We start from the raw sequence: 24,604 nt of genomic DNA, 5'->3' as shown, positions 1-24,604 counted from the left end.
GGTCAGGATGCGCCGGGGTCAGGATGCACTGGGGTCAGGATGCGCCGGGTGAGGATGCACTGGGGTCAGGATGTGCTGGGGTCAGGATGCACTGGAGTGAGGATGCACTGGGGTGAGGATGCACTGGGGTCAGGATGTGCTGGGGTCAGGATGCACTGGAGTGAGGATGCACGGGGGCAGGATGCACTGGGGTCAGGATGCACGGGGGCAGGATGCACGGGGGCAGGATGCGCTGGGTCAGGATGCGCCGGGGTCAGGATGCGCCGGGGTCAGGATGCACTGGGGTCAGGATGCGCTGGGGTCAGGATGTGCTGGGGTCAGGATGCACTGGAGTGAGGATGTGCTGGGGTCAGGATGCACTGGGGTCAGGATGCGCTGGGGTCAGGATGCACGGGGGCAGGATGCGCTGGGTGAGGATGCACTGGGGTCAGGATGCGCTGGGTGAGGATGCACTGGGGTCAGGATGCACTGGGGTCAGGATGCGCCGGGGTGAGGATGCACTGGGGTCAGGATGCGCCGGAGTGAGGATGCGCCGGAGTGAGGATGCGCCGGGGTGAGGATGCACTGGGGTCAGGATGCACTGGGGTCAGGATGCACTGGGGTCAGGATGCACTGGGGTGAGGATGCGCCGGGGTGAGGATGCGCTGGGGTCAGGATGCACTGGGGTCAGGATGCACTGGGGTCAGGATGCGCTGGGGTCAGGATGCGCTGGGGTCAGGATGCGCTGGGGTGAGGATGCACTGGGGTCAGGATGCGCTGGGGTCAGGATGCGCCGGGGTCAGGATGCGCCGGGGTCAGGATGCGCCGGGGCCGGGACCCAGGCCGGGACACTCCGGGCGGGCGGCTCGGGCCGGGACACGCGGACACTCCCGTTGCCAGGCAACCGCCTCGCGCCCGGCCCGAGCCCTTCCTACCCTCACCCGCGGTCGGCCGCGCGCCTCCATTGGCTGTCCCCGCACGGCGCACGGCTCCCATTGGGCGCCCGCCGCCCCTGCCGCGTCCCCATTGGCGCACCGCCCTCTGCCCACGCCGCGTCACTTTCTCACGCCATTCCCCCCGCCCGCTCTGCCCGCGGCTCGCCGGGCGGGGGGCGGGACCTGGTGCGACTGTGGCTGTGATTGGTGGACGGCCCTGCCGCTCATGCCGCGCGCCGGGTGGCGGGCGGCGCAGCTGCTTAAAGGGGCCGCACGCCCGCCGGAGGCCGGTGCTGTCTTGAGTGCGTGCGGAGCGACACCGGGAGCGACAACGGGAGCTACATCGGGAACGACACCGGAAGCCATCACCTCCGACGGGTGAGCGCGGCTCGGGCCGCGGAGGCACTCGGGCCGGGGGCGAAGGGCTGCGGAGCCGCGTGGGGGAAGCACGCGAGGGGCGGCGGGGCTGGGAGGGGGAGCCGCACGCCGGCTCGGCATAGCTGGGAGCGGCTTCCTATGGATGCAGCGCCTTCGGAGGAACGCCCGTAGAGTGGCCCCGGGGCGGTGAGGGGAATTTAAAAAAATTAAAAATGAAAAGAAAGGGAAAAAAAAAAAGGATGAAAGCCACCCCAAAAAGATGTGTCAGGGTGTCCTAACTTAGGTGTCACCTCGTATCCCGCGCCAGCCGCTGTCCGGAGCATCACGGCCCGTCGGGCGATGCAGCGGGCCATGCTCACTGCCCGGGTAACCAGCTGCGTCCCGAAGGAACTGCATCCCGCAGTGGGGGTCCCGGCCGCCGCCTCCCGCCCTGCCCGCGGGGGAGGCCCTCGGCTGTGCGAGCTGCGATCAGCGGCTGCTGCGGGGCTCCGCCGGGCTCTAAACCCGTCTCGGAGGCAACCGAGGACCCTTCGGTGTGTCCCTTAGCCGCCTCTCAATGTCGCGACAGCGTCGTCCTCCCATGCCGGGAAAGGTGGACCGAGCGTGCCTCCCTGCCCGCGCCACCCCCGTGCCCAGGCAGAGGCAGCCGGGTGCTGCCCCGAGGGATGCCGCCGCCTTCTTTCCTTAGGGCGTTTGCCGCAGGGTGTGGGCATCGCGGCACCCACCCGTGTTGTGATGGAGCCCCGTACTCGGGTGTGCCGCCATCCGCGCGGGTGGGGCCGCACGGCTCCGCCCCAGTTCCGTCCCTGCGGATCTGCGCGGTTTGCCTGTATCCCGGCGCTCGGCGGTGGGCGAGCATCCCGCGGGATGCCCGTCCCGGCGCCCGCAGCTGAGCGTCCCGCGGGGAGGTGGCCGCGGTCCGGCGGCCTCTGGTGGCGGCACGGGTGTCGTGCGCGCCAATGTCACCGGCGGGCCCCTGCGGGACGAGGCGGTGATGTCGCAGCCGGGGCCGCCACCGGCCCTGCCCCTCCCACCGGTTCTCCGGAGCCAAAGGCATCGCTTGTAGCAAACAAGGCCGGGGCTTATTTTCTGCCTTTGAGTAAAGTGTTCCGTTAGAATTAAAAAATAAGGCAGAAAATAACTCAGTCAAATTATTGACATAGTATGCTCAAATGCCTAAGAAAGACAGTAACGCCACCAGTTATTATAAGCAAGCATGTTTCTGATAGCAAAAGCGGAAAGAATTGGCTTGGCTTATGCTTCTCGTTCATTCCCAGCAGAATCATAAGGAGACACAAAACAAAGTGTGTTTCTCATTTCCATAAACTGAAGCATTTCAGGTTCTTGTTATTTTAAAACAAATGATACTTCTCAGAAAGTTTTCATTTTCAGTAAAAACTCAATGATAGGATGTTGTTTGCTGTTGACAAAAGACTGTCTGTTTTACACTGAGTAAACAAATTTTTTTTCTGTAATGACTGACTCGAGATGTCGTAGGTCCCATTTCCTTCAGTGGTCAGAATATGCTTACAGAGCAGTGCTGCTCATGGCAGCCCAGACTGCCGCCCTGCTGGGTGTGACTGGCGAGCTTGGTGTTTGGTGAGCCTGCGAACACAAAAGAAACACCCTCCCTTCAGTTGTGTTCTACACAAAGTTTTCTGATGAGAGAACCGCAGCAAGTAATATCACTTGAATGCCAGTTTTGGCATCTCAAAGTTCTGCAAGGAGCAAGCACAGAAAACACTTGTTTTCATCAGCTCTCATCAATAATGTAATTCCTTTTGGCATATTCATTTTCCCAGCAATTCACTGCCTGGTTAAAAGCTGCTATTCTCCTATACCCATTATTTCTCAAGTCCATTACATGCTCCATGCAGGCTTCAGGGAGACCTTGCTGCACCCTTTCAGTACTTACAGTGAGCTTATTAAAAATTAGAGGGAGAGGGGCTTCTTGCAGGAATGTGTAGTGACTGGACAAGGGGGAATGGTTCCAAACTGAGACTACGTTTAGATGAGATATGGGGAGGAAATTCTTTAGGGTGAAGGTAGTGAGGCACTGGCACGGGTTGCCCAGAGGGAGCTGTGAATGCCCCATCCCTGCAAGTGTTTAAAGCCAGGCCTGGATACATTAAGCAGCCTGGTCTAGTGGAAGGTGTGCTAGCCCATGGCAGGGGGGTTGGAATGAGATATCTAAGGTCCCTTCCAACCCAAGTTATTCAATGATTTAAGATTCATTGAATCTTAAATAAAGTTAGGCCTTTTGAGATTCTCAGCAGCCTCCAAATTTAAGCTAGCAGTGAGCTCTACTCTGGGTGCATGGCTCACCCTCGCTGTGGCTGCCAGACACTGATGAGCTGGAATTTCCTGTTTGATAAAATGAGGTGTTTTGTGCCAGAAAGGGAGCTGGATCCCCAAAGCCCTTCTCCCAGCTGGTACCTTGGGATCTCTCTGTGGGCAGTATGTCTGCGCTCATACGGGAGCCAGAAAGCGACTTCCTGCAGTGCCTGTGCAGATTTGGGATAGCGCACAGCTCTCGCACAGCTCTTGGAGCCAGGTTTCGGACCCCAGCGCTGCTACGTGTCCCCAAGCCGTGTGTGACTTGTTGGCGGTGCTGGGCAGGGACACTCCCCGCTCCCCGCGGCTCCGGGCACTGCTGCACCAGCGCCCTCCCTCCCTGCCCTGGCCGATGGCCGCTCCGCAAACAGCATCAGCCCTCTGCTGTACCAGAACAAACCCAAAATACTGCCCGACAGCTCACAGGAGGCAGGAATAATTACGGGTTTGCTCAGTTTGTGGGTTGTTTGGGGGTTTTTATCTGTCTAGTTTAAAGCAAGATAAGGCGACACGGCACCGCTCCACTTTGGAAACAAAAGCGAGGTGCTGAGGGCTTGTCCAAAACAACAAAACAAACACAGCCAAGACCACACAGGAAGCCTCTCCACAGCGGGCGTTCGGGTGCCGGCGAATTGGGTTTTATTTCCTGAAGGAGCTGTCGCCCGTGCCCGCCGGCCGAGCCGACCGCGCTGTCCCGGCGCTGGGCGGGCGTGGCGGTTGCTGCGCACGCGCACTGCCCGCGTCGCGCATGCGCCCTGCCCGCGGCAGGAGGCGGCCATGGGATTCCGCAGCGTGTAAGAGGCGGGCGCCGTGGGGGGCGGCGGGGGGCGCCGTGGGGTAGCTGGGGCAGGGCACGGCACGGCACGGCACGGCACGGCACGGCACGGCACGGCGGCCTGAGGGGCAGAGGGGGCACGGCGGGGCGCTGGGCGCCACCTGCGGCTGAGGCGCGCTGCGAGCCCCTGTGCGCACATTCCCGCGGCTCCAGGATGGGTCTTGGATAACCTTGAGGTGGTGGGGGCGGCAGCAGGGGACACAAGCAAGGCGAAATTGGTTCTTTTGCTTAAAACCGCGTAGTCCGCTGTAGGGCCGTTCTTTGGCCCTCTATGCAGCTGGTCCTGGGTTCTGGAAGCTTGGAGCTGCGCACGGAAGGGACGGGTGCCCTGTCGGGATGTAAGCTGAGGAGGATGGTGCCGGGCTGTGTAATTGAGGGAGGGTTGAAGTAATGGGGTGTAGTGTGTCCTTGGGAGCAGTAAATCCCCAAGCGTGGTGACAGGAAAGTTGTGGGGTTAGAATAAGGAAACTCGGCCTATCAGGGAAAACACTGTTCATCTCAGCCCTGAACTACTCCCGGCAGTGTGCTAGGAGTTCCAGTGTTCTGGAATGCCGGAATAGAGTATGCAACAAATAGAAAAACCAAAAAGAACAACAACACCCCCACTGAAAACAAAAACAAACAAAAAAAACAACCCACACAGAAATAATTCTGCCTTTTTGCAAGTGTGAACAAAACAAAATGACGTATGTCACTTTGTTTAAAAATAAAAATTATTTTGAAGAATCCTGCCCTGTCTTAAGATGGTTATTTTCTAGTAAGGGTTTTCAACTAGCAATGCTAATAAAAATAACCAGCGTTTCTAGCTTGGTTATATGCAGAATTGAAACTTTGCATATTAGCAGAAGTAAGATATTGAACATTAATGTCTCAAACACTTAACACTTGGTAAGTGTATGGTTTTGCTTCAGAAGGATAGCTTGGGTTTAACCTATGTCTGTTCATCTCCAGGGCTGAAATCTGTATTTTCACTTAATAAAAAAAAAAACCTCTTAAAACTAATGATGTTTACAGTATGCTCATACCGAAGCTTCACCAGAGGCAAAGGCTTGCCTTTTGCAAATGACGTTATAGAATACATGCGACACATCTTTTTCCTTACAATTGCAGGAACTAAAAGTAGGCTTCTCTAAATATATGTGAGTAAATCACATGGCTTTTTCTTTTCTTAAAGATCTGCCACGATGCCTGGGTCTCTTCCAGTGAATGCTGAATCCTGTTGGCCCAAAGATGTGGGAATTGTGGCACTGGAAATATATTTTCCATCTCAGTATGTTGACCAGACAGAGCTGGAGAAGTACGATGGTGTGGATGCTGGGAAGTACACCATTGGGCTGGGCCAGGCAAGGATGGGGTTCTGCTCTGACCGGGAGGATATCAATTCCCTCTGCTTGACTGTGGTCCAGAAGCTCATGGAGAGGAACAACCTTTCCTATGATTGCATTGGGAGATTAGAAGTTGGAACGGAGACCATAATTGACAAATCAAAATCTGTGAAGACCGTCCTGATGCAGCTTTTTGAAGAGTCTGGTAATACAGATGTGGAAGGAATTGACACCACCAATGCGTGCTATGGAGGCACAGCTGCTCTTTTTAATGCTATTAATTGGATTGAGTCCAGTTCCTGGGATGGTAAGTCACCAGTATTTTCCTGGAAAGTTACATCATCCTTACATCAGTCTGCCCCACAATGACAGTGGTCATGTTTAACCATATAAAATTCAGAGGGTAAACTGTTTTTCTCTTCTGAAGTCTTTTTCTTAAATTCTCTGGGTTTTTGCCACTTCAGTTACAGCATGAATAGTGACATAGCTACTAATGTAGAGGTCTGAGGTCTTCTGTAAATTCAGGTGATTGCCAATTGAAATGTGGGAGAAAAATCAAAATTGAAGAGCCCTTTAATCTTGGTGTCATCTCCTCAATAACTAGAGTCTAAAAATTGCTGTTGGGTGTTAAGATGTGCCAGACTCGTGGTTCCTTATCCTCGTTTTCCCTGTGTGTTTTTCCCAGGTCGCTACGCCCTCGTGGTGGCTGGAGACATTGCTGTGTATGCCTCTGGAAATGCCAGGCCCACTGGGGGAGCTGGTGCTGTTGCAATGCTAGTGGGCCCAAATGCACCGCTGATTTTTGAGAGAGGTGAGTCGCGTGGGAGAACATACACTGCTCAGGTCAGATTACTGCATCCGGCCTGGAGCCTCTTCCCTGATTTTTGTGCCTTGCTGAAGCAGCAGATCAACTCTGACTAATGTCAAAAATTGCTCTTTATCTCTTCTTGTCTGGGCTAATTCAGCCGAGTCCAGTTACAGGACACAGAGAGGAACAAGTAGAGGTGCTCCTATTTGTTTGTTTCCTTGAGGGTTCTCCAGTAAAATTGATAGAGTAATACTAGAGCTGAACAAAACAACATTCTACTTTGAGGGCAATATGACAATCCTTTATTGCATATGTTTGTCATGCTCAGTCCTACTCTGCTTTACAGGCTATTGAGGACTGTGTGAAACCTTATCTTAAAAGGCCAGAAGTGCCATGAAAATCTGCTGAACAGGGGCCAAAGCTGCTGTTTTTTCCATGTGTGCCAACTGACACATCCCAATTGACTCAAAGCAGCTGAATAAACTAATTTCAACTTCTGTCGATTTCTGCCCACCAGGGTTGCGCGGAACCCACATGCAGCACGCGTATGACTTCTATAAACCAGACATGGTCTCTGAATATCCTGTGGTGGATGGCAAGCTCTCCATACAGTGCTACCTCAGTGCTCTGGACCGCTGCTACACCGTCTATCGCAACAAAATCCACGCCCAGTGGCAGAAGGGTACGTGGCCTCTCCCAGTGGTACTGCAAGATTGACAGATGCTTGAGGGTGTACCACACAGGCAGTTTCAGTATCTGATCTAAAAGCTGGTCTGAGTCTCTTCATGTTTGTATGTTATGAAGTGATTGAAATATTTCTCCTGTAAGAAATTATTTAGTTCTGTTCTGGCATGGCTAATTTCCTGACAGTCTGTAAGCAGCAGTCTCTACAGGCAATTGTTGGTGTAAGACATAATGCCTTGGTTAAAAGCATACTATTACCCATCTCCATCCAGACTTTTAAGAAACTTAGGTTAATATTTAAATGTTCTGTAATTATATTAATTTTTTTTCTTTTAACCCAATATGTTTAGTAATTCCTTTAATTATATTAAGAGAAATAAGTGTGAAGAGAGGCAAATTAAGTAGATTATTATGTCAAAATGCTGTTCAACATAGCTTTTTGTTCTAGAAAAAGAGGAAACATTGTTAGCTGGTGCAAAAGGTGGTAAAAAAAGAAATTTTAAACAGAAGCAGTACAGTGTGTTAAGTGCACTTGACAGGAGTGGTTAGTGTTACTTGCATGTTTGTGTCTCGTTTATGCCAACCTGTTACGATGACTGGTGTCCTGCCAGCTCCCTGCTTTATTTCCATAATTGAAGTGAGTACTAAACAGGGGTTGTAACATAACACTTCTGCCACTTCCAGAGGGGACAGACAAACGTTTCACCTTGAATGACTTTGGATTCATGATCTTCCACTCTCCATACTGTAAACTGGTACAGAAATCTGTGGCTAGACTCTTGCTGAATGACTTTCTCAGTGACCAGAACCCAGAAACAGCAAATGGTGTTTTCAGTGGTCTGGAAGCCTTCAGGTGAGAATGGCTGCTGTCTGTCTCATTCAGATAATCTGTTATACATCCAAGGTGTGTTTTTACTTTCTGCTATTTTATGAACTGTTTCTGAATTTTTTTTTCTCTTTTGAATAGGGATATAAAACTTGAAGATACATACTTTGACAGAGATGTGGAGAAAGCTTTTATGAAAGCTAGTACAGAGCTCTTCAATCAGAAAACCAAAGCTTCATTACTTGTATCCAATCAGAATGGAAATATGTATACCCCTTCGGTCTACGGTTGCCTTGCCTCTCTTCTAGCCCAGTAAGCATAAAATAGGGAAAAGCTATTTATAATAAGGTCATAAAAGGCTTTTTTTCAGAAAGTCTTTTGTAAAAGCGTAATTTAGCAAACCTTTCCCTACAAGATTGCCTTAAGCAGAGAAACTAAAGTTAAAACATAATTCTGTACACATATTCTGTTCAAGTGACATATAGATTGAAAATGTCCATGTCAGAAGCTGATGCAAACCAGCTGGTTACTGCCTTGCAAAGCAGGATCTTATTTGTAAGGTAGTGTCTATTCTCAGCCCCAACTTTCCCCCTCTTCCTTCCCCTAGAAACATTCCTGAAGTGGAAAAAAAAATCTGAATGTCTTCTCTTACTATAATAAGTAAAGCCAATTAAATTACTATTTAATTTTTTTTTTAAATACAGCCTTTTACAAAATCATACTAAGTTTACATTTAACCACTCCTCCTGGGTTTTCTTTTCTTTTTCTTTCTTCTAACATTGTCTTCCAAGATGTGTTTATTTTTTTGGCCTTAATTTGCTTAAGAATGAAATATGTCTGCCTTCATCATATTTTGGGCATTTCTCGGGCATGTGTTTCTCTAGGCAGCTTTCAAACTCAGCACATAACAGCAGTATTTGAATTTGTGTTTTTAAAAGTCAGCATTTATGTACATAGTATGCTAAATGTGTATTACAGACACTGTAATTTGCTGGTTGCTTTTCCAAAGCTAGATGCAGTTTCTAGTTATTTAAAACTGGAACTTTGTCTTAGTTCTGACTTTAAAAAGCTGTGGTATGATTTGCAGGTACTCCCCAGAGCAGCTTGCAGGACAGAGAATCAGCGTGTTCTCATATGGCTCTGGTTTTGCTGCTACCCTGTACTCCATCAGGGTCACACAGGATGCCACTCCTGGTGAGTGACTGGAGGTGATGTCCTCTGCCTCTCTTGCTCAGCTCCCTCTTGCTGCCTTGTTGCACAACCCACTAGCATAAGGAAACCTGCAGGACAGTGCCTTAATGACAGCAGTGTCACACTGGGAATGTCCAGCTCCAGGGAGTGTTTCAGTGTCTCCTTGAACAAATAAATAATGGTCTTCAAACTCTGTTAAATGTTTTAAGTTGGTAATTGGGAATATTTTAAATGACTAATACTTGAGAATCTATAATGCAAAGTACTTTGAATGGGCTTGAAATATTCACATACCAGTGTGCAGTTCTCAGTACTGACTCTACCCTACCTGGATGGTTCTATATTGCAGGTTCTGCACTGGACAAAATAACTGCCAGCCTTTCTGATCTCAAAACAAGACTTGACTCAAGAAAATGTATTGCACCTGATGTCTTTGCTGAAAACATGAAGCTCAGACAGGAAACACATCATTTGGGTAAGAACCTAATAAATATCAATCCTTCCTAGTCCTTGAGCAAATTGCTTATCACTTAATCTGCCAAACTTTAAATTATAAGGGCGCAGAATGAAGGAAATGTCCAGCCCTTTCTGCTTTTAAGTAGCTTGTGTTCATTATGCCCAACATGTCTGAAGTAAAAATGGTGGCTTGTTTTTTTCTGTCTCAGTGCATCCAGTCTGCAAAGACCTGTGTTGGGTAAAACTCTTACCAGGAAACAGCTAACAATGTGTTCCTCCCTTTCTTGCAGCCAATTATATTCCACAGTGTTCAGTCGAGGATCTCTTTGAAGGAACATGGTACCTTGTGCGTGTGGATGAAAAACACAGGAGAACTTACGCCCGACGCCCACTCATGAGTGATGGACCTCTGGATGCAAGAGTTGGAGTTGTCCATCCAGGCATTGTTCATGAGGTGAACGCTCGGCACTCTTTTAAAGTTTGATGTAAATGGTGGAACCATTTACTTGTTTGTCTTAGCATGTGCATGTATGTTAAGAGGAAGTGGTTTTATGAGTTACATTGAATACTTTGTTAACATATGTAACATACAAGCCAGAAGTAAAAAGTTGAAACTGCGATTTTAAAAAGTACATTTCATCATAAAAAGAACGAAATTGCACAAGAATGAAAGAGGAACAAAGTTGCTCTTCTCACATGATCTGTTTGCATGAAGCATGACCAATTTGATTGACTTAAGGCCAAGCCGTCCATTGTAGCATGAATGTTGTTTGAGAGTTGGACTAGCCATGAAGTATGAATGTCTGTGAACTAGAAAACTGTGTTTAATGGTTTTTTTCCCTTCTTCTTAGCACATCCCAAGCCCTGCTAAGAAAGTGCCAAGAATCCCTGCAACAACAGAATCTGAAGGCGTTACTGTCGCCATTTCCAATGGGGAGCATTAAGATACCTCTGTGAGGTGGGGAAAGAAACGAGGTGTGAGGGCAGGGTGAGAGAGAAAAAGGATTGCAGTAGCACTGAAGTTTCAGTGTACACTAGTACTTAATTGGAGCATGACAAAACTCTTTAGGCTCCTTGAAAAAAATCATCATAATATGGTGTGCTGATTTTATAATATTTTCAGAACACTAAAATCAGGAGTATATTGGAGATAGAAGGACTTGCCAGGTGCTGTGGGGATTCCTTAACATGTCTGAACTTTTTTAATTGCTGAGAAGTAGCTGTAGTCTATTACAAAGTCTTCGTACACAGAAAGGAAAAAAAAGAAAAGGAATCTTCTGCCTACTCTTCCATGTAAAATGACTTGAACCTACACTGTTAACTTCTACTAGTACTCAACTGTGTGCAAAATAGTCCAAGCTTTTAATGTTAGGGTTCTCAGTGCCTTGACAATAAGCAGTCAACCTTCTGAATACTGCAATTCTCTTTCACTTTATCACCTTCCCTTTCATCTCCTAGTCTGTCTCCCATCACCCCATTGCTTTGGGACAGGCACAGAATCAAGAACATCCATTGCTGGAATAGAGCCTCTCTTCCCTGTCAAAGTGACTGGATCAAGAATGGCTAGGCTGACAAGTGGTTTTCTTAGAAGAAACTCTGTGATTCACTGTGTTAGTTACTATGTAATTCCTCCTAACATCTTATGTGATTTATACCTGCATTTTAAGTCACAGGAGACTGGGAGGAAAGATGAAGAAGAAGGGAGGTAGTAAATTTTTTATTCTAAAGAAAGGGGATAATTGATTTGACATCATAATAGATGGTTTAGTAGAATATCCAAGACAGCAAAATTTTCAAATAAAAATTTGAGCTATTGTGGCGCTGTTTTAATTGGCAAACAAAGAAGAGAGTGATGTTTATCATTTGTCTGGAACTCTAGCCTACTAGTTGTCTTTTATATAATACTTTCCGAAAGACTCTTTGTAGCTTTGAATCTGGCTTTTTACTTTGAGGTCCTTCTCACTATTGGCAATACTGTAGGAGTGGAGTCCTTTATTTTTTTCCCCCCTTCCCCAGCGTGCAAGCTAAAGCTATCCATTTTGCAAGCAGTAGATAGATTTACAGTGGTTATGGGGAGTCCATTCTGGTAGATTTTTAAAGCCCAGATTGGAAATGAACTATGATATGAGCCTTTTAAGCTTGTAATATATATATATATATACATACATACATACATATGTATATATATATATTTAAGTTGAGCTAATGTACAGAATGAAGTTTCATTGAATTTATTTCTTTGCTAATTCTACAAAGCTACATTATCTAATATAAAGTAGCAAAAAATTATTTCTGTTAATTACATTTTTTTTGTGTGTGTGTAATGAAGTGTGTGTATTACCTGTCACTCACTAGAATTTGATAACTTGCTGTATTTGTACAGTCAAGCCTTGGTAAAATAGTTGTTTATTATAAATTGATGAATACTAATCTGTTTGTTCTGCTGAAAATGATGGAGCAATGCATGATGATGGTGTTTGCAAGTATTTTGGTTTAGGTTGCCCTCATGGAACTTAACCTTGGCACCTGTAATACAAACTGTCATGGAACAAAGTCCATTGCTGGCAGTGGACAAGCCAAGAAGTGAGCTACTGGCACAGGCCTCACAGGTCTGTGAGGCTGATCCTTTATTAAAATAAAGTTTGAGATATTTGAAACCTCTTGGAGTAGTGTTGACTTACTGATTTTTTAGGATGGATTTCTTTTTCTTTAACAGGAAAGAGGAACCTGGCTCTGGTAAAAACCAGAGTTGTGGGGTCACAACGTGTGTGGACATTTTGCATCTTTCTTCTTAGTAATTCCATTACAGAAGTGGAAAAAATAATTGCTTAGGCTGGTGTAAAACAATCTTATCAGGACCATGTTTCAAGATAATTTAAAATGCTTTTATATGGAAACTGTTTATAGTGGAGGAATTAATACCCATTTTATGAAATTGAATTAATTACTGATTTATAAAAATTGATATTATTTACCCTCAAATTCTAAATTCTGTGAAGGAGGCTTGGTTCTTGCTTTGTACACACCTGGGCCTCACTGAGTCGTTTTCCCATGAGTGGCCTTTCAGATTCATTCTACTGTTCATTTATATGAATTATTCCCTCTGAAGTGAAATTGTTGTCTCATCAGTGTCGTAACAGATAAGACATCCTGCCTTTAAATGTGACAGCACCAGCTGTACCTGTGTACACCTTGTGTAGATTATCTTTCCTTAGCTAAACTCAGAAGTTCTGTCTCTTAGCTTAGGCATGTCAGCTGTCCCTGTTCAGAGATTGCCACACTTGTCCTTTGCACTGGAGTTGATGCTGTTGAAGAACTAAGCATAGAATAAATGACTAAAGCTGAAGGAGTGAGGACAAGCCTGTAATGCTCAGTGAATATAAGCAGATTTTGCTGCTGCTTGCATTCAGCTACTGGTAACTAGGGCTAAGGCAAGAACTTAAAACTACATGGGTTTTGGAGTATGCTTAAATCTTCCTTTATTGGAATGCAGGTGGAGTCCAAGCAGTTCCAGAGTGGCATAATCACGCAAGCAGTGAAAGGTGTCAGAAGGGTAACTGATGGTAGCCCAACCAGTCAGGCACCCACACATACAGGGTTAAAGTACTGAATCCTGATTTGTCTTCTGGAATTGTGACAAGTTGGGAACTGCAGCCAACAACAGCTTTGATGTTTCTTGAAAGGAAATAAAATGCTTTTTAAAAATTAACTTGTTAAATTTGATGAGGAAGTTCAAAAGAAATTGCAATTGATTAGATTAGTCTGGTCTCTGCTTAAATTTAGTTTCTGCAGCTGTCCCAGTTTGCAGTGGTGAAGTTGTGTTGAACTTAGGTACAGCTTTCAGAAGTTAGTAGTTAGATTCCTGTGCAGAGAATCTCCCAAGTGGGTTAAGTGCAGTAGCATGGTGTTTATTAAAAGATCCCCTCCACTCATGATCTTTTCAGTCACTGGGTTCTTGCACTGGCTATACCAAGTATATGGAGAAAGGGTCAAACAAATGCACAAGAGCTCTGTTTTTGAGTGCTTCACTGTTAATTGACAAATACAAAGAAAATTAGGCATTTTGGTTTATTCAAAAATTACAAAAGAACACTAAAGCTTAAGGATAAGTGAATAATCCCCTTTGTCAAATGTGCTGAGCATAAAGCCTGCAGTGCAATTTTATAAAATAGAACACAGCTTGGATGTGTGCTTAAAGCCACTGTAAGGAGTGATTCCGTTCCTTGAGTTGTTTTCTTTTGGATCTGGCTGGGACATGATAGGAACAGATTCAAGTGCCCTTTTCTTCTGTACTCTGTGCAACACGATTCTGTAGACCCCCGTTATGGAGCTGCGTGCGTCTCTTCCCCGGTTGTTCTGAATGTGCTGTTCTGTGATTCCAAGGTCTTCCAGAATATTTTTCACTTCAATTTCTTCTTCTTTTAGTGTACTGATGTCTGATAAATATTTTGGATCCAGTTTAAATGTCTGTAAAGGTTTGGGGAACTGTATTCCTTGCATCCATTCACTGTTCATAATCAGTTTGACAGAGTATCTCTTGGTTGGTACTGGCTGAAGGACTCCTTTTATCAGTTTCTGGCAGTTTTCTGAGAGGCAGGGAGGCAAAGTGTATGTCCCTTCAAGAATGCACTTTTTCAGTTTGCCTACTGTATCTGCCCGGAATGGCATGCTGCCTGTCATCATGAAGTATAAGAGGATTCCCAGTGCCCAGATGTCTACATAGATGCCAATATAGTTTTCATCTCGGAAGAGTTCAGGAGCAGCATAAGGAGGAGAGCCACAGAAAGTTTTTAAAGTTTCATCTCTTTTACTTATTGTGCTGAATCCAAAGTCTCCCACCTTAACACAGGTGTTACTGGCATAGAAGACATTTTCTGCTTTCAGGTCTCGGTGAATGATATTGTTGTCATGCTGTGGAAGAAGAGGAAAAGTTGGTATTGGTTTGTTCCCAGGAAAGTTCTCAATGGCTACCTCTAATTCATTTATTAGCCTGAAGGAGAAAGGGAGTTATCTTGGGCAAATTCTGAAACTGGTATTGCAATTATTAAAATTAAAATTATGACTCAAATTTAACTTAATTCTCCAAGGATAGAAAACCAATTGAGTAGGGAGAGGAGAAGGATGCTGGGATTTTTAAACACAGCACTCTCTCAACGTGTTAACTAATAGCAACTATTTTCATGAATGTGTGAGTGCAGTGTGACTAATCCTGCAAGACTAGACAGATTCATGTGCAAAATCTGTATTTTTTTTAGGGTTCGTGGCACTTGTTTTTGCAGTTACTACATGCAACTTACAGATTTAAACATTTAGTTCACTGATTGAACATTGTCACAGATAAAATAAGAAATCTGCCATCATTACATTCTGTGATCTAATGTCCTATGAGGAACTGGTGGTGGTAGGAGAAAAGGACCACAGAGTTGGGCTTCAGAGTACATCATGTTCCTGGACAGCCAAGTTTAGTAGTGTTTTTGTTTTAGAAATCTATAATACATACACTGTAATTTCTACTTTTTTCCCATTGGAAATGCCAGTACTCAAAATGAATTTGCTCTGCTTAGTGATGACATACCTGCTTTAGTTAAGTAAGAGTTTAGCTTCATCTTTGGAATAACTAGAAGGAATGAATGAGCACTCTCTGCCTTATCCTTTGAAGTAACATCATACAGTATCTGGAGGCAATAAAGAAACTCTTTGGCATCCTATTTCAACTTTCATCAGTAACTGCCAGGGATCCTCTGTCCTTGTGGACTGGCAGCAAGGAGAAAGGATTTATGTAGCCTGGATGTGATGGCTTAGCAAAAGTGAAATGTGCAGAAGTTTCTGTGTACAAATAAAGAGGTTGGCCAGCTTGATAGTCTATGTTTAATTCTAATAAATAAATGTGGTGTAATTTTGAAATGCAAATTCAATTCCTATAGCTGCAGGGTGCCTGTCCTTTGGATAAAACGTTGAAGCTAATCCACCACTTAAAGCACATACAATAATTTCGTCAAAATAAATAAGAAATGCATGCTGTTTATGTAAGCCAGGAGTAGCGTGCGATGCAATCCCCAGACGTCTGACCTGGGATCACCCTTGTTTCTGACTTCGCCAGAAGCTGTTATGTGGCAAGGAGGACAGGAGCCACCGGAGGGCACCCTGAGCCAGTTTTAACGAATGCTGCTTCTCAGACTTGTAGGACAGTTCTCCGTGTTTTTATTTTTTTGAAGTAGCTGTAATTACTCTGCAAGATTCAGAGATGTACTTTAAAAGGGAGTACTTAATTGCTCCTTTTCTGCCTTGACAAGATGCTTTCGGTTCTACAAACAGCATCATCTTCAATGTATATATTGAAGACCCGGCAAGAAGTGACTCGTTGGGCGTTAACCTCACACACTTGCATCGAAGTGAGGAGCAGGAATTGACTGTCTTTAAGTGACAGATTCACACATTCATTAATGAGCAAGTCGGATGTTTGCAACACCTAACCAGCCTCTCTGGAAGCGGAAGAGCGACTGATCCTTTGTTTTGAAATAGGGAGGGAAGAAACGAAGCTTTGTTCACTGATGCCCACAGCACATTAAAGTAAACAGAACACTCGTGCTAGAAGGGTGATTCCGCCCAGCAGGTGTTCCCAGTCTCCTCCCAAAAGCTGCCAACAGAGAGGCAGTAACTTGAGGTGGATATGAAAACTCTCAGATACCTTTAACAGCTCTTCTGTAGCTGTTAGCTGTTTTGCTTTTTAATAATGTGGGCCTGAAATTTCGGGTAAATCTACTGCTGAAATTAAAAAGAAATATCCACAAAATGAACTCAGAGTAGAGAGAGGCAGCATGCCTTTGTAAGAGCAACTTACCATGTGCTTCACAGCAGACACAATCTGGGAGAAGATTATTTTACACTCTGTTTCTAGCAGCTTTCCTTCTGTACTGATTTTAGTGAAGAGCTCCCCACCTCCTGCATACTCCATCACCAGGTGCAGTTTTGAGAGTGTCTCCACCACTTCATACAGCCTGATGATATTTGGGTGGTGCAGCTTTTCCATGCTGGATATCTCACGAGACAGCAAACGTTGAGTCTTCCGGTCTAGCTTTGTCTTGTCCAAAATCTTAATTGCAACTTTCTCTGAGAAGAAAAACATTTTTTCCATGTTGTTAATGCAACAGGTACAAAATGGTAATACCATTGACATACAATGATGCTTGGTTGTAGAAATGCAACGAAATTTCACCTCATCAGTATAAACTAAGCTGCAGGGGCCTACTAAGCCCTGCAGTCTCTCACTCAAGCCCTGCCCCTTTCTGTCTACAACAACCTACTCAGTGCTGGGGTAACTGAAGGCTGGTAGAGTACTCCAAGGGCTGATCAAATCATCTGCTGCCTTGATGTGCGTTGCTGTGACAGCCTTATATGTGTCTGAAGGTACAGCATCTGCTTTTGGTGTTCACTGCTGGTAGAGAGTCTGTGCTTTTGTTGCTAGCTCAGAGCTCCTCAGATGAGCCAGGTACTTGGAGACTAATGGAGGTGTGAAATCTGTGTGCTTCATTTCCGACCAGGCAGAAAAATTTGTGGGGAATTTAGAGGCTTTGGCTATTTATTCTGAGCAGTGAAGTCAAGTTAGTCGCAGGGATCCTGTAAGACAGCAAATCTAGCTGGCACATACTGTTCTGGTAACGCAAAGCTGCTGTTAAGTACTACATGTCTCTGAAAGCCTACACAGAGAAGCCAAAGCAAAACACATATATATCTGCAGCTGCATCACATCAGGGTAGCTCAGAGCAATATGAATAGGTAAATCACAGTTGCCCTTATGTTCCTGTTTTAGTCTGTAGGTTACAGCTTTTGTCTTTACTCTTCTGAACACAGCTGGTATTTGAAGGATTTGTCTGGTTAAAACAGGTTTATGGTGGCTTTGTATAACTTGTCAGGACAGCAAAATTAAAATGGATCATAGCAATAAAAACAACTATTTTTTCCCAGGAAGAAGGGATTCTTGGTTGTTCAGTTTTGGCTTTTTTTTCCCCTCAAGACTATCTCAGTCAAACAATCACACATTTCTTAATAATTTATCACTTTTAATAAATCTTTCAGAAAAAAACTTCACCTTGGTCTCTAGTAAATGGGAATAAATTAGGAAAAATGGTATTGTTCACTTGTTGCTGTAAGAAAAGAGAGAGAAGGCTATTGCATTTTTACACATATTCAGGTATAAAACCATTCAAGTTTTTACCAAATAGTGTATCAGGTTTTAACTCAAGTTTAGTATTTCAACATATATAAAGGAATGTTAAGGATACTTATGCATGTGTCTGTACAGATCAAGAAAACTCCATATTTGGTATATTTACATTTTTTAGTGTGATACATAAATCAATTGATCTCCCTGCTGAAGTGCAGTAGATGCTTGAAGCACATGTGATTCTTGTGGTGGAAAGTGCTGAATTATCCCTTGATGTGCCTGTTTTTAGGAGTCTGTGCTGAGTACAGGGCAGTTATCCTGGTCACACTGCTTCTCTTGGAGCTGAGGCAGAGCCCCTCAGGGAAGCAGCTACCTCCTGTGTGGAGCTGGGTGAACCAGGAGGAAATACAGCTACTGACAGTGACTGCTGACCTAGTGAAAGACCCTCATAGCACATTGATCTCCCAAACCCAGAGGAAGGAGCATCAGCTTGCAGTAGGTTATGTTTGCACAACTAAATGCTTACAACGTTTACAGTCTTAACCATGCACAGTGGAGACATTTGGGCTTTTAAAATAAAATCTTCTAAGTTCATTTTTCCCCCTGTCCTTTTGCTCTACTTTTCCTCCTGGTAAGTTTTCCTGCAACATTTTAAAAGGAAAGAGGAGAGGAAAAAACGATTTTGAACTGAAGAGCTTGATCCTACTGCAACACCACCATGAATCAGGACTAACTCCTTTAAATCTACATCGTTACAGCTGCAAATGCATTCCATGCAAAGAAACCTGACACCTTCCTTTCTGCTTTCAAAGAATGTTTGTTTACAAATCCTCTATTATTCTTGCTTAGCAGCTGTGCTGAACAGGACATTTTTAGCAGGCAGCTTATTTACCAAAATAATTACAAAAAGAGTTGGAAGAGATTTTGATTGACTATATGCAGTGTATGAGGTTTGAAAAGTGCTAGACGAAATCTTAGTAATAAAAACTAGGAAAAAGTTGGGAAATGCCAATTTCAGGAAGAAATAGTGTATGATGTGATGGCAGAAGGAAAAAATATACAAACAAAACCAAGTTAAAATTGCTTTATAAAAAAGGCAAACTGGGTGCCTGGACATTCCTGCTTTTGCAATTTGTGTCACATTAGACAGACTTCTTACTAGCTATAAATTTTGTATGTCCATAATTGCTTCCATTCAGCTGTAATATCACACTTTCTTTGTCAGATGGAAGGCATGTAAAATAAAAGTTATACAGGGCTTAGGAATTTAACGGTCCTTAGCAAGAAAACGCCATGAATTTCTGGAGCAAATCTCTGCCAAAATTCAGGTTAATATAGTGGGCAAAGCCCCTGAATAACACAACATATACAGAAACATAAATCAGAAAAGACCTCTAAGATCATGAAGTCCAACCTGTCAGGCCCACCACTAAACATTGTCCCTAAATGGCACATCTACATGTCTTTTAATTATCTACAGGGATCCATTCCAAGGCCTGACCACCCCTGTGGTACAGAAATTTTTCCTAATGTCCAACCTAAAAATCAACCTTTCCTGGTTCAACAAGGTACAACTGGAATAGCTGAGAACAGGGAGTGGTGCTGAATGGAGTTATATCCATCTGGGGCTAGTCACCATTAGAGTTCCACTGGGCTCAGTACTGGGGACAGCCCTGATTCATGTCACTCAGTTTGCAGGTGAGTGACACCTCTCCTGGTACAATTTGAGGCCATTTCCTCTTACTCTGTCCCTTGCTACCTGGGAGAGAAGAGGCCAACCCCCACCTGGCCACAGCCTCCTGTCAGGCAGTGGTGGAGAGTGATAAGGTCCCCCCTGAGCCTCCTTTTCTCCAGGACAAACACCCCCAGCTCCCTCAGCTGCTCCTCACAGCACTTGTGCCCCAGAGCCTGCCCCAGCTCCATTGCCCTTCTCTGGGCTCTCTCCAGCCCCTCAGGGCCTTTCCTGCAGTGAGGGCCCAGCCCTGGACACAGCACTGGAGGTGTGGCCTCAGCAGGGCCCAGCACAGGGGGACAATCCCTGCCCTGGCCCTGCTGGCCACAGCATTGCTGATCCAGGCCAGGATGCCATTGGCCTTCTTGGCCACCTGGGCACAGCCTGGCTCATGTCCAGCTGCTGCCACCAGCACCCCCAGCTCCTTTCCAGCCACTCTGCCCCAGCCTGTGGAGCTGCCTGGGGCTGTTGTGACCCAAGGGCAGGACCTGGCACTGGGCCTTGTTGAACCTCACTCCACTGGCCTCAGCCGAGATCCAGCCTGCCCAGATCCCTCTGCAGGGACTTCCTGCCCTCCAGCAGAACAACACTCCCACCTAATGTGCTGTCACCTGCAAACTGAGTGACATTAATCAGGGCTGTCCCCAATACTGAGCCTAGTGGAACTCTGCTGGTGACTAGCTCCAGATGGATAGCTCCATTCAGTACCCTCCTTGTTTCCAGCTAGCCAGACAGCTTTTTATCCAGTGAAGAGTGCACCTGTCCAAGCCATGGGACATGGCATCCACATCATAGCACTAAAGATTTTTCTGTGTTTTCTAAACAACCAAGACAGCCCTTGTGAGGGAAACAAGGCTCACCATCCAGTATGATCCTGAAGTTTTTTCATCTCTCTCTCTCTAGAAATCATGTGTCCTGCTACAACAGATCACAAAGGCAAGAGAAAAACATATGTAATTTTTACAAAGGTTCATCTTTGTAAAAAAACAAAACTGTTTCCTCTTTTGATATAGGATGATACAGGAGAGAGAACATATTAAAACTGGCAGTAACTGAAGAGCTGAACAGCCCTCTGACACATATACCACCTTCTTCTACAGAGACCAGACCAGCATTAATGATGAAGCCTTTTATTTATATAACCAGATTAAAAAAAAAAAAAAAAAAAAAAAAGACTAGCACTCATTAACACTGCGCAGAAAGATAATTTCAGACAGATAAACTCATAGGCAGAATGAATCAGAAAACATTTGTCTTTCATTCTTCCTTCCTCATGAGAGTTGCAAACTTAACATCAATAATCAACTCCCTTTCTCCCTTTTAACCAAAAAGTTATAGACAAACAAAAGAAAAATAATTTGAGAGATTTCTGTTGAAAAATAACCTCTTCCAGAAAAAGAAAAAGTACAGTTTTGGTTTTGGTATTTAGCTTACTGTATTCACTGAAGTCCAAAAATTTTCAATCAGCTCTGTTTAGATACTAAAGGAACCTGTTTCATAAGTAAGTTCAGCAAAGGGTTAATCCAGATCAAATTTCTAACTGCCTTTCATTAGCATTCCTTATGTTCCCAGTACAGGAGCAGCATTTTTTCCAACAGTAAGCACAAAACAGTTACCTCAGGAAGAAAAAGAAATATCACAGAAGAGGAAACAATTTGTGAACCAAGTAGAAAAGAGATGCTTTTCTGAAACAAGAATAACCAAAAACTCAAAACCCAGTTAAAGCAACCCTTGGGTGTTGAAAGGCTTAAATGTGAAAAATTAAGTACCATCGGTTCTCCACTTAGATTCCCAGTGTAACAACCACTGCCCCCGAGGGATAATTGTGACCTTTCACCCCTCTCAGATCTGGGCTGAAAAAAAATAACAATAGATAACACAGTTTTGGGGCATATCTCGTTCTCTCACCTGTAAGACGATGAAGGGAAGGAGAGTCAATCAAACTGAAAATCAAAGACTCTTAGAAGAAAAGCAAGATAGTAGTGTACAAAGATACAGAGAAAACTAGCCACTCTGACAGAAAACAACAATTTCTATTATTGTCAGACAAAGGCAGAAGATGTAACAGGACAGCTGATGACAAGTTCTTAGTTATACCTATGACTGAAGTGTCCACTGCAGTTCCCTAGCCCTTCCAGTCCTTCCTAGAAGCAGTAGATAGTAGATATTGTTTTAGACAGCAGCTAAAACAATAAAACTAACTGACAATTCAACACAAACACCAGTTTGGTGATACCAGAGCTTGTTCCCCTGCACCTGTTCCTCCCACACCTATAGCTAGTTTCTCTCACACCTATAGCTCCCATCCTAGCTTTTTACAGTAAAGAGCCATCAGCAAATGAGTCAGAAAGTGGGCATTTCTCACCAAAATTACCATGACCAAATAAAATATTTTGTCCATACTAGTAAAATTTGTGATGAAACAAAGGAAGCCTTGCTGCCTCTGGCTGCAGGCAGGAGCATACCTAACCTGCTATTCTGGGCATTCATCACCTGCATCCCTGCAGGTCAGGAGCTGGGGCAAGGAAGAGGGTGGATAGACATGGAAGGTTACAGCAGGGGAGGCCCAATACCACACTTCAAAGTGTGGAGTGTCTGAGCCACAGGATGTGTTAACTCCATGAAGTGCAGCGACGAACTCCACCTGTAACAGCTGCCATGTAGAGAAAACCTTTCTAGTTTCTTTAAAGCAGAATCCAGCCCTGAGGATTTATGTGTGACCCTGTCTATAGATTAACTCCAAAATGTTAAAAACACACACACATACACACACAGACACACACACATAAACTCTATATGTGTATTTAAGGTTCATAGAGCCTCTTTCTTCCCATAGGAAGCCATTTATATAGGTCACTCAGCATGCAATGGCGCCTACCTTTGGTTAGGGAATGAATTCCAAGCTTCACTTGTGAGAAATTCCCACTTCCTATTTCTCCTCTGACTCGATAGAAGGCAATTCTCTTTCCCAGTGTTAATTCTTTCACCACCTTTTCATTATGAGACATATCCTGCATCAGTTTCTCAAATGGGGTCAGCCTGTGCTGTTTGCCCTCTTCATCTCCTTCGTGGCACTCTGGGCGCCCATCATCGTCTCTGCTGTCCTCGTGATGCCACCTGGAACAGCGGTATTTTCCAAGACTTCCTTCATTCACATATCCTGTTGTCATAGTCTACAGGGTGATCACTTCCCCATTTAACAAGATGTCCTGAGAAGTTTAAATGAAGTAATTCTATATGAATATGCAAGCCCTGCACATTACGGACACTGCGGCAAATGCAGCACAAAAAAAAAAAAAAAAAAAAAAAATAGCAGCTTGCAGAAAGTCCAAAGATTAGTTTGGAAATTTGTTCAAAAACAAATCTGGCACATCTACATATTGCATGTCCTGTTCAAAATCAGAGCTAAAACATCCATTCCTCACTAACAGAGTTAGTGTCTGAGGATCTTCAGCTGCAAGGTAAAAGAGGCTTTGCAATTAAAACTGCAAACTTTGTGCAAGAAAGTGGCAAGGTGCTTGCTGTCTATGCAGTACATTTGACACATGCAAAATATGTGACACAAATATTCAGATTTTAGCTTGATCCTTTGAGAACTAACTTGATAGATAAAGGTCAAACAGAAAGCTGATTAACTGCTCCGAATAAATCCAGAAACTTCTAGCTAATTTTTAATAGCTGACCTTAAGAGCGTCGTTCTCCTTGATTCTGGTAAAAGTCCAAAAGCTGACTGTAGGGATTGCCTTTGATTCATTCTTCAGCCTGTGAGCTTGTCACTGTACCTTGGAAATATCACTGTGTGTGGAAGCCTTGCTGTAAAAAGTACGCTGCCCCTCTGTTTCTTTCCCATGGTGTGTTCAACAAAGCAACTGATTCTGGAAGATGACAGGAAAAGCATAATCTGTGCACCAGGCAAAAGAAATGCTGCGCCTCAGTATCCCTGCAGTCACATGGCAGGACAATACAGGATTAAGTAACTGCAATGTCACGTTAACCCTCCTTTATTTAGATGAGCTTTCTTTAACGCCTTGAGCCTTCTCAAAATTTTGCCAGACGCGTGGTGTTCCTGAGCAGACAGATGAAGAAAGTAATTAAAACCTTTACATAACAGCTTCACTGAATGACAGCATGACCTGTACCATTTCACCAGTTTAACTCTGGCAGCACAGACACAGAAGTACTTACCCTAAATACACAAGCAACCACTTACCTTTAAAACAGCATACCAATTTTTTCTTCTTTACCTTTCTCTTTTAATCTTGAAAGCCAGGAGTTGATCAGCAAGTGCTGATCCTGCAGCTGCATGCCTGAGGGTGGTGAGCTGGGCACAAGAGCTGAGACAGCTCAGGCAGTGGCAGCGCTCACCTCCCCTGCTCCCAGCCTGCAGCACACACGACTGCCAGGACAGATGCACCAGATTGAGGGGGAGTGAATCAGACCAGTAACTCACTGCCTGAAGCTTAGCTAGACAGTCACCTAAGGTGCCACACTAGCAGAGGGCATGTGGCATTTGCCAGGCGGAGCTGCCCTCTAAACCCCACAATCTCCTTCGTAAGCAAGAGGAAGAGAGGTCAGAGGCACAACCTAAATGCAAAGAAAAAGCAGCTGATGATGGTTTCATTAAATGGGAACTTGAGTGGCACAGAGGCACTCATCAGCTCCTACAGAGAGGCCAAGGTGACTGACCTATGCTCTGGGACACTGCTCCCTGCCTTGAGACACACTGAAGAAATTTTGAAAGTCACTTTACCTCTCTTTGCTGCAGCCACGTTGCAGGCAGACAAACCTGCTCCAGGGTGAGGCAGAAAGCCTGGCTTTCCCTCAGAGTCTGTGACTCTCTGTCACTTCTCGGAACCAGGGACACTTCTTACTGTGTGTGCTGCAAACTTAATGGCTGGTGCAGTTTGTAACTGGAAGAGAGGGAGAATTTGCTACTTCCATAATGCCTTTGTTAACT

At 44.9% G+C, this 24,604-nt stretch overlaps 2 protein-coding genes across 9 annotated transcripts; one reads left to right on the top strand and one right to left on the bottom strand.

The window, feature by feature from the left end:
• The first annotated feature begins 1,167 nt into the window (after window positions 1-1,167).
• HMGCS1 (3-hydroxy-3-methylglutaryl-CoA synthase 1) lies at window positions 1,168-12,408 on the top strand. 3 transcript variants are annotated; one of them, XM_063181073.1, is made up of 10 exons: window positions 1,168-1,292; window positions 5,636-6,093; window positions 6,472-6,597; window positions 7,112-7,276; window positions 7,963-8,131; window positions 8,246-8,416; window positions 9,192-9,298; window positions 9,645-9,770; window positions 10,042-10,205; window positions 10,603-12,408. In XM_063181073.1, the coding sequence occupies exons 2-10, from the start codon at window positions 5,646-5,648 to the stop codon at window positions 10,693-10,695; spliced, it is 1,569 nt and encodes a 522-aa protein (XP_063037143.1). In that variant the 5' UTR covers window positions 1,168-1,292; window positions 5,636-5,645; the 3' UTR covers window positions 10,696-12,408. The 3 variants fall into 3 exon arrangements, with proteins under 3 accessions (XP_063037143.1, XP_063037144.1, XP_063037145.1); XM_063181075.1 differs by lacking the exon at window positions 1,168-1,292 and adding an exon at window positions 4,360-4,420; XM_063181074.1 differs by having other exon boundaries at window positions 10,042-10,746.
• Window positions 12,409-13,213: 805 nt separating this feature from the next.
• NIM1K (NIM1 serine/threonine protein kinase) lies at window positions 13,214-24,348 on the bottom strand. Of its 6 annotated transcripts, none has more exons than XM_063181076.1 (5): window positions 23,858-24,348; window positions 23,331-23,713; window positions 22,526-22,764; window positions 16,593-16,861; window positions 13,214-14,662 (listed from the first exon to the last, which is right to left on the bottom strand). In XM_063181076.1, the coding sequence occupies exons 2-5, from the start codon at window positions 23,399-23,401 to the stop codon at window positions 13,913-13,915; spliced, it is 1,329 nt and encodes a 442-aa protein (XP_063037146.1). In that variant the 5' UTR covers window positions 23,402-23,713; window positions 23,858-24,348; the 3' UTR covers window positions 13,214-13,912. The 6 variants fall into 6 exon arrangements, with proteins under 6 accessions (XP_063037146.1, XP_063037148.1, XP_063037147.1 ...); XM_063181078.1 differs by having other exon boundaries at window positions 23,331-23,522; XM_063181077.1 differs by having other exon boundaries at window positions 23,892-24,348.
• Window positions 24,349-24,604: the final 256 nt, after the last annotated feature.

The sequence above is a fragment of the Melospiza melodia genome, chromosome Z (assembly GCF_035770615.1).
Source record: "Melospiza melodia melodia isolate bMelMel2 chromosome Z, bMelMel2.pri, whole genome shotgun sequence".
NCBI classification, from domain to species: domain Eukaryota; kingdom Metazoa; phylum Chordata; class Aves; order Passeriformes; family Passerellidae; genus Melospiza; species Melospiza melodia.
The sequence above is the reverse complement of the archived record's forward strand: the minus strand, read 5'-3'. Positions and strand labels throughout refer to the sequence as shown.

What these genes read in the sequence shown, in the direction of transcription:
- HMGCS1 (XM_063181075.1), top strand. An exon ending in TGAGTCCAGTTCCTGGGATG is followed by an intron (nt 6,094 to 6,471) that starts GTAAGTCACCAG and finishes TGTTTTTCCCAG; the next exon opens with GTCGCTACGCCCTCGTGGTG. An exon ending in ACAGGAAACACATCATTTGG is followed by an intron (nt 9,771 to 10,041) that starts GTAAGAACCTAA and finishes CCTTTCTTGCAG; the next exon opens with CCAATTATATTCCACAGTGT.
- NIM1K (XM_063181076.1), bottom strand. Translation starts at nt 23,401, where the DNA reads ATGAATCAAAGGCAATCCCTACAGTCAGCTTTTGGACTTTTACCAGAA. An exon ending in AGGAGAACGACGCTCTTAAG is followed by an intron (nt 22,765 to 23,330) that starts GTCAGCTATTAA and finishes CCGCTGTTCCAG; the next exon opens with GTGGCATCACGAGGACAGCA. An exon ending in AATTCATTCCCTAACCAAAG is followed by an intron (nt 16,862 to 22,525) that starts GTAGGCGCCATT and finishes TTTTCTTCTCAG; the next exon opens with AGAAAGTTGCAATTAAGATT.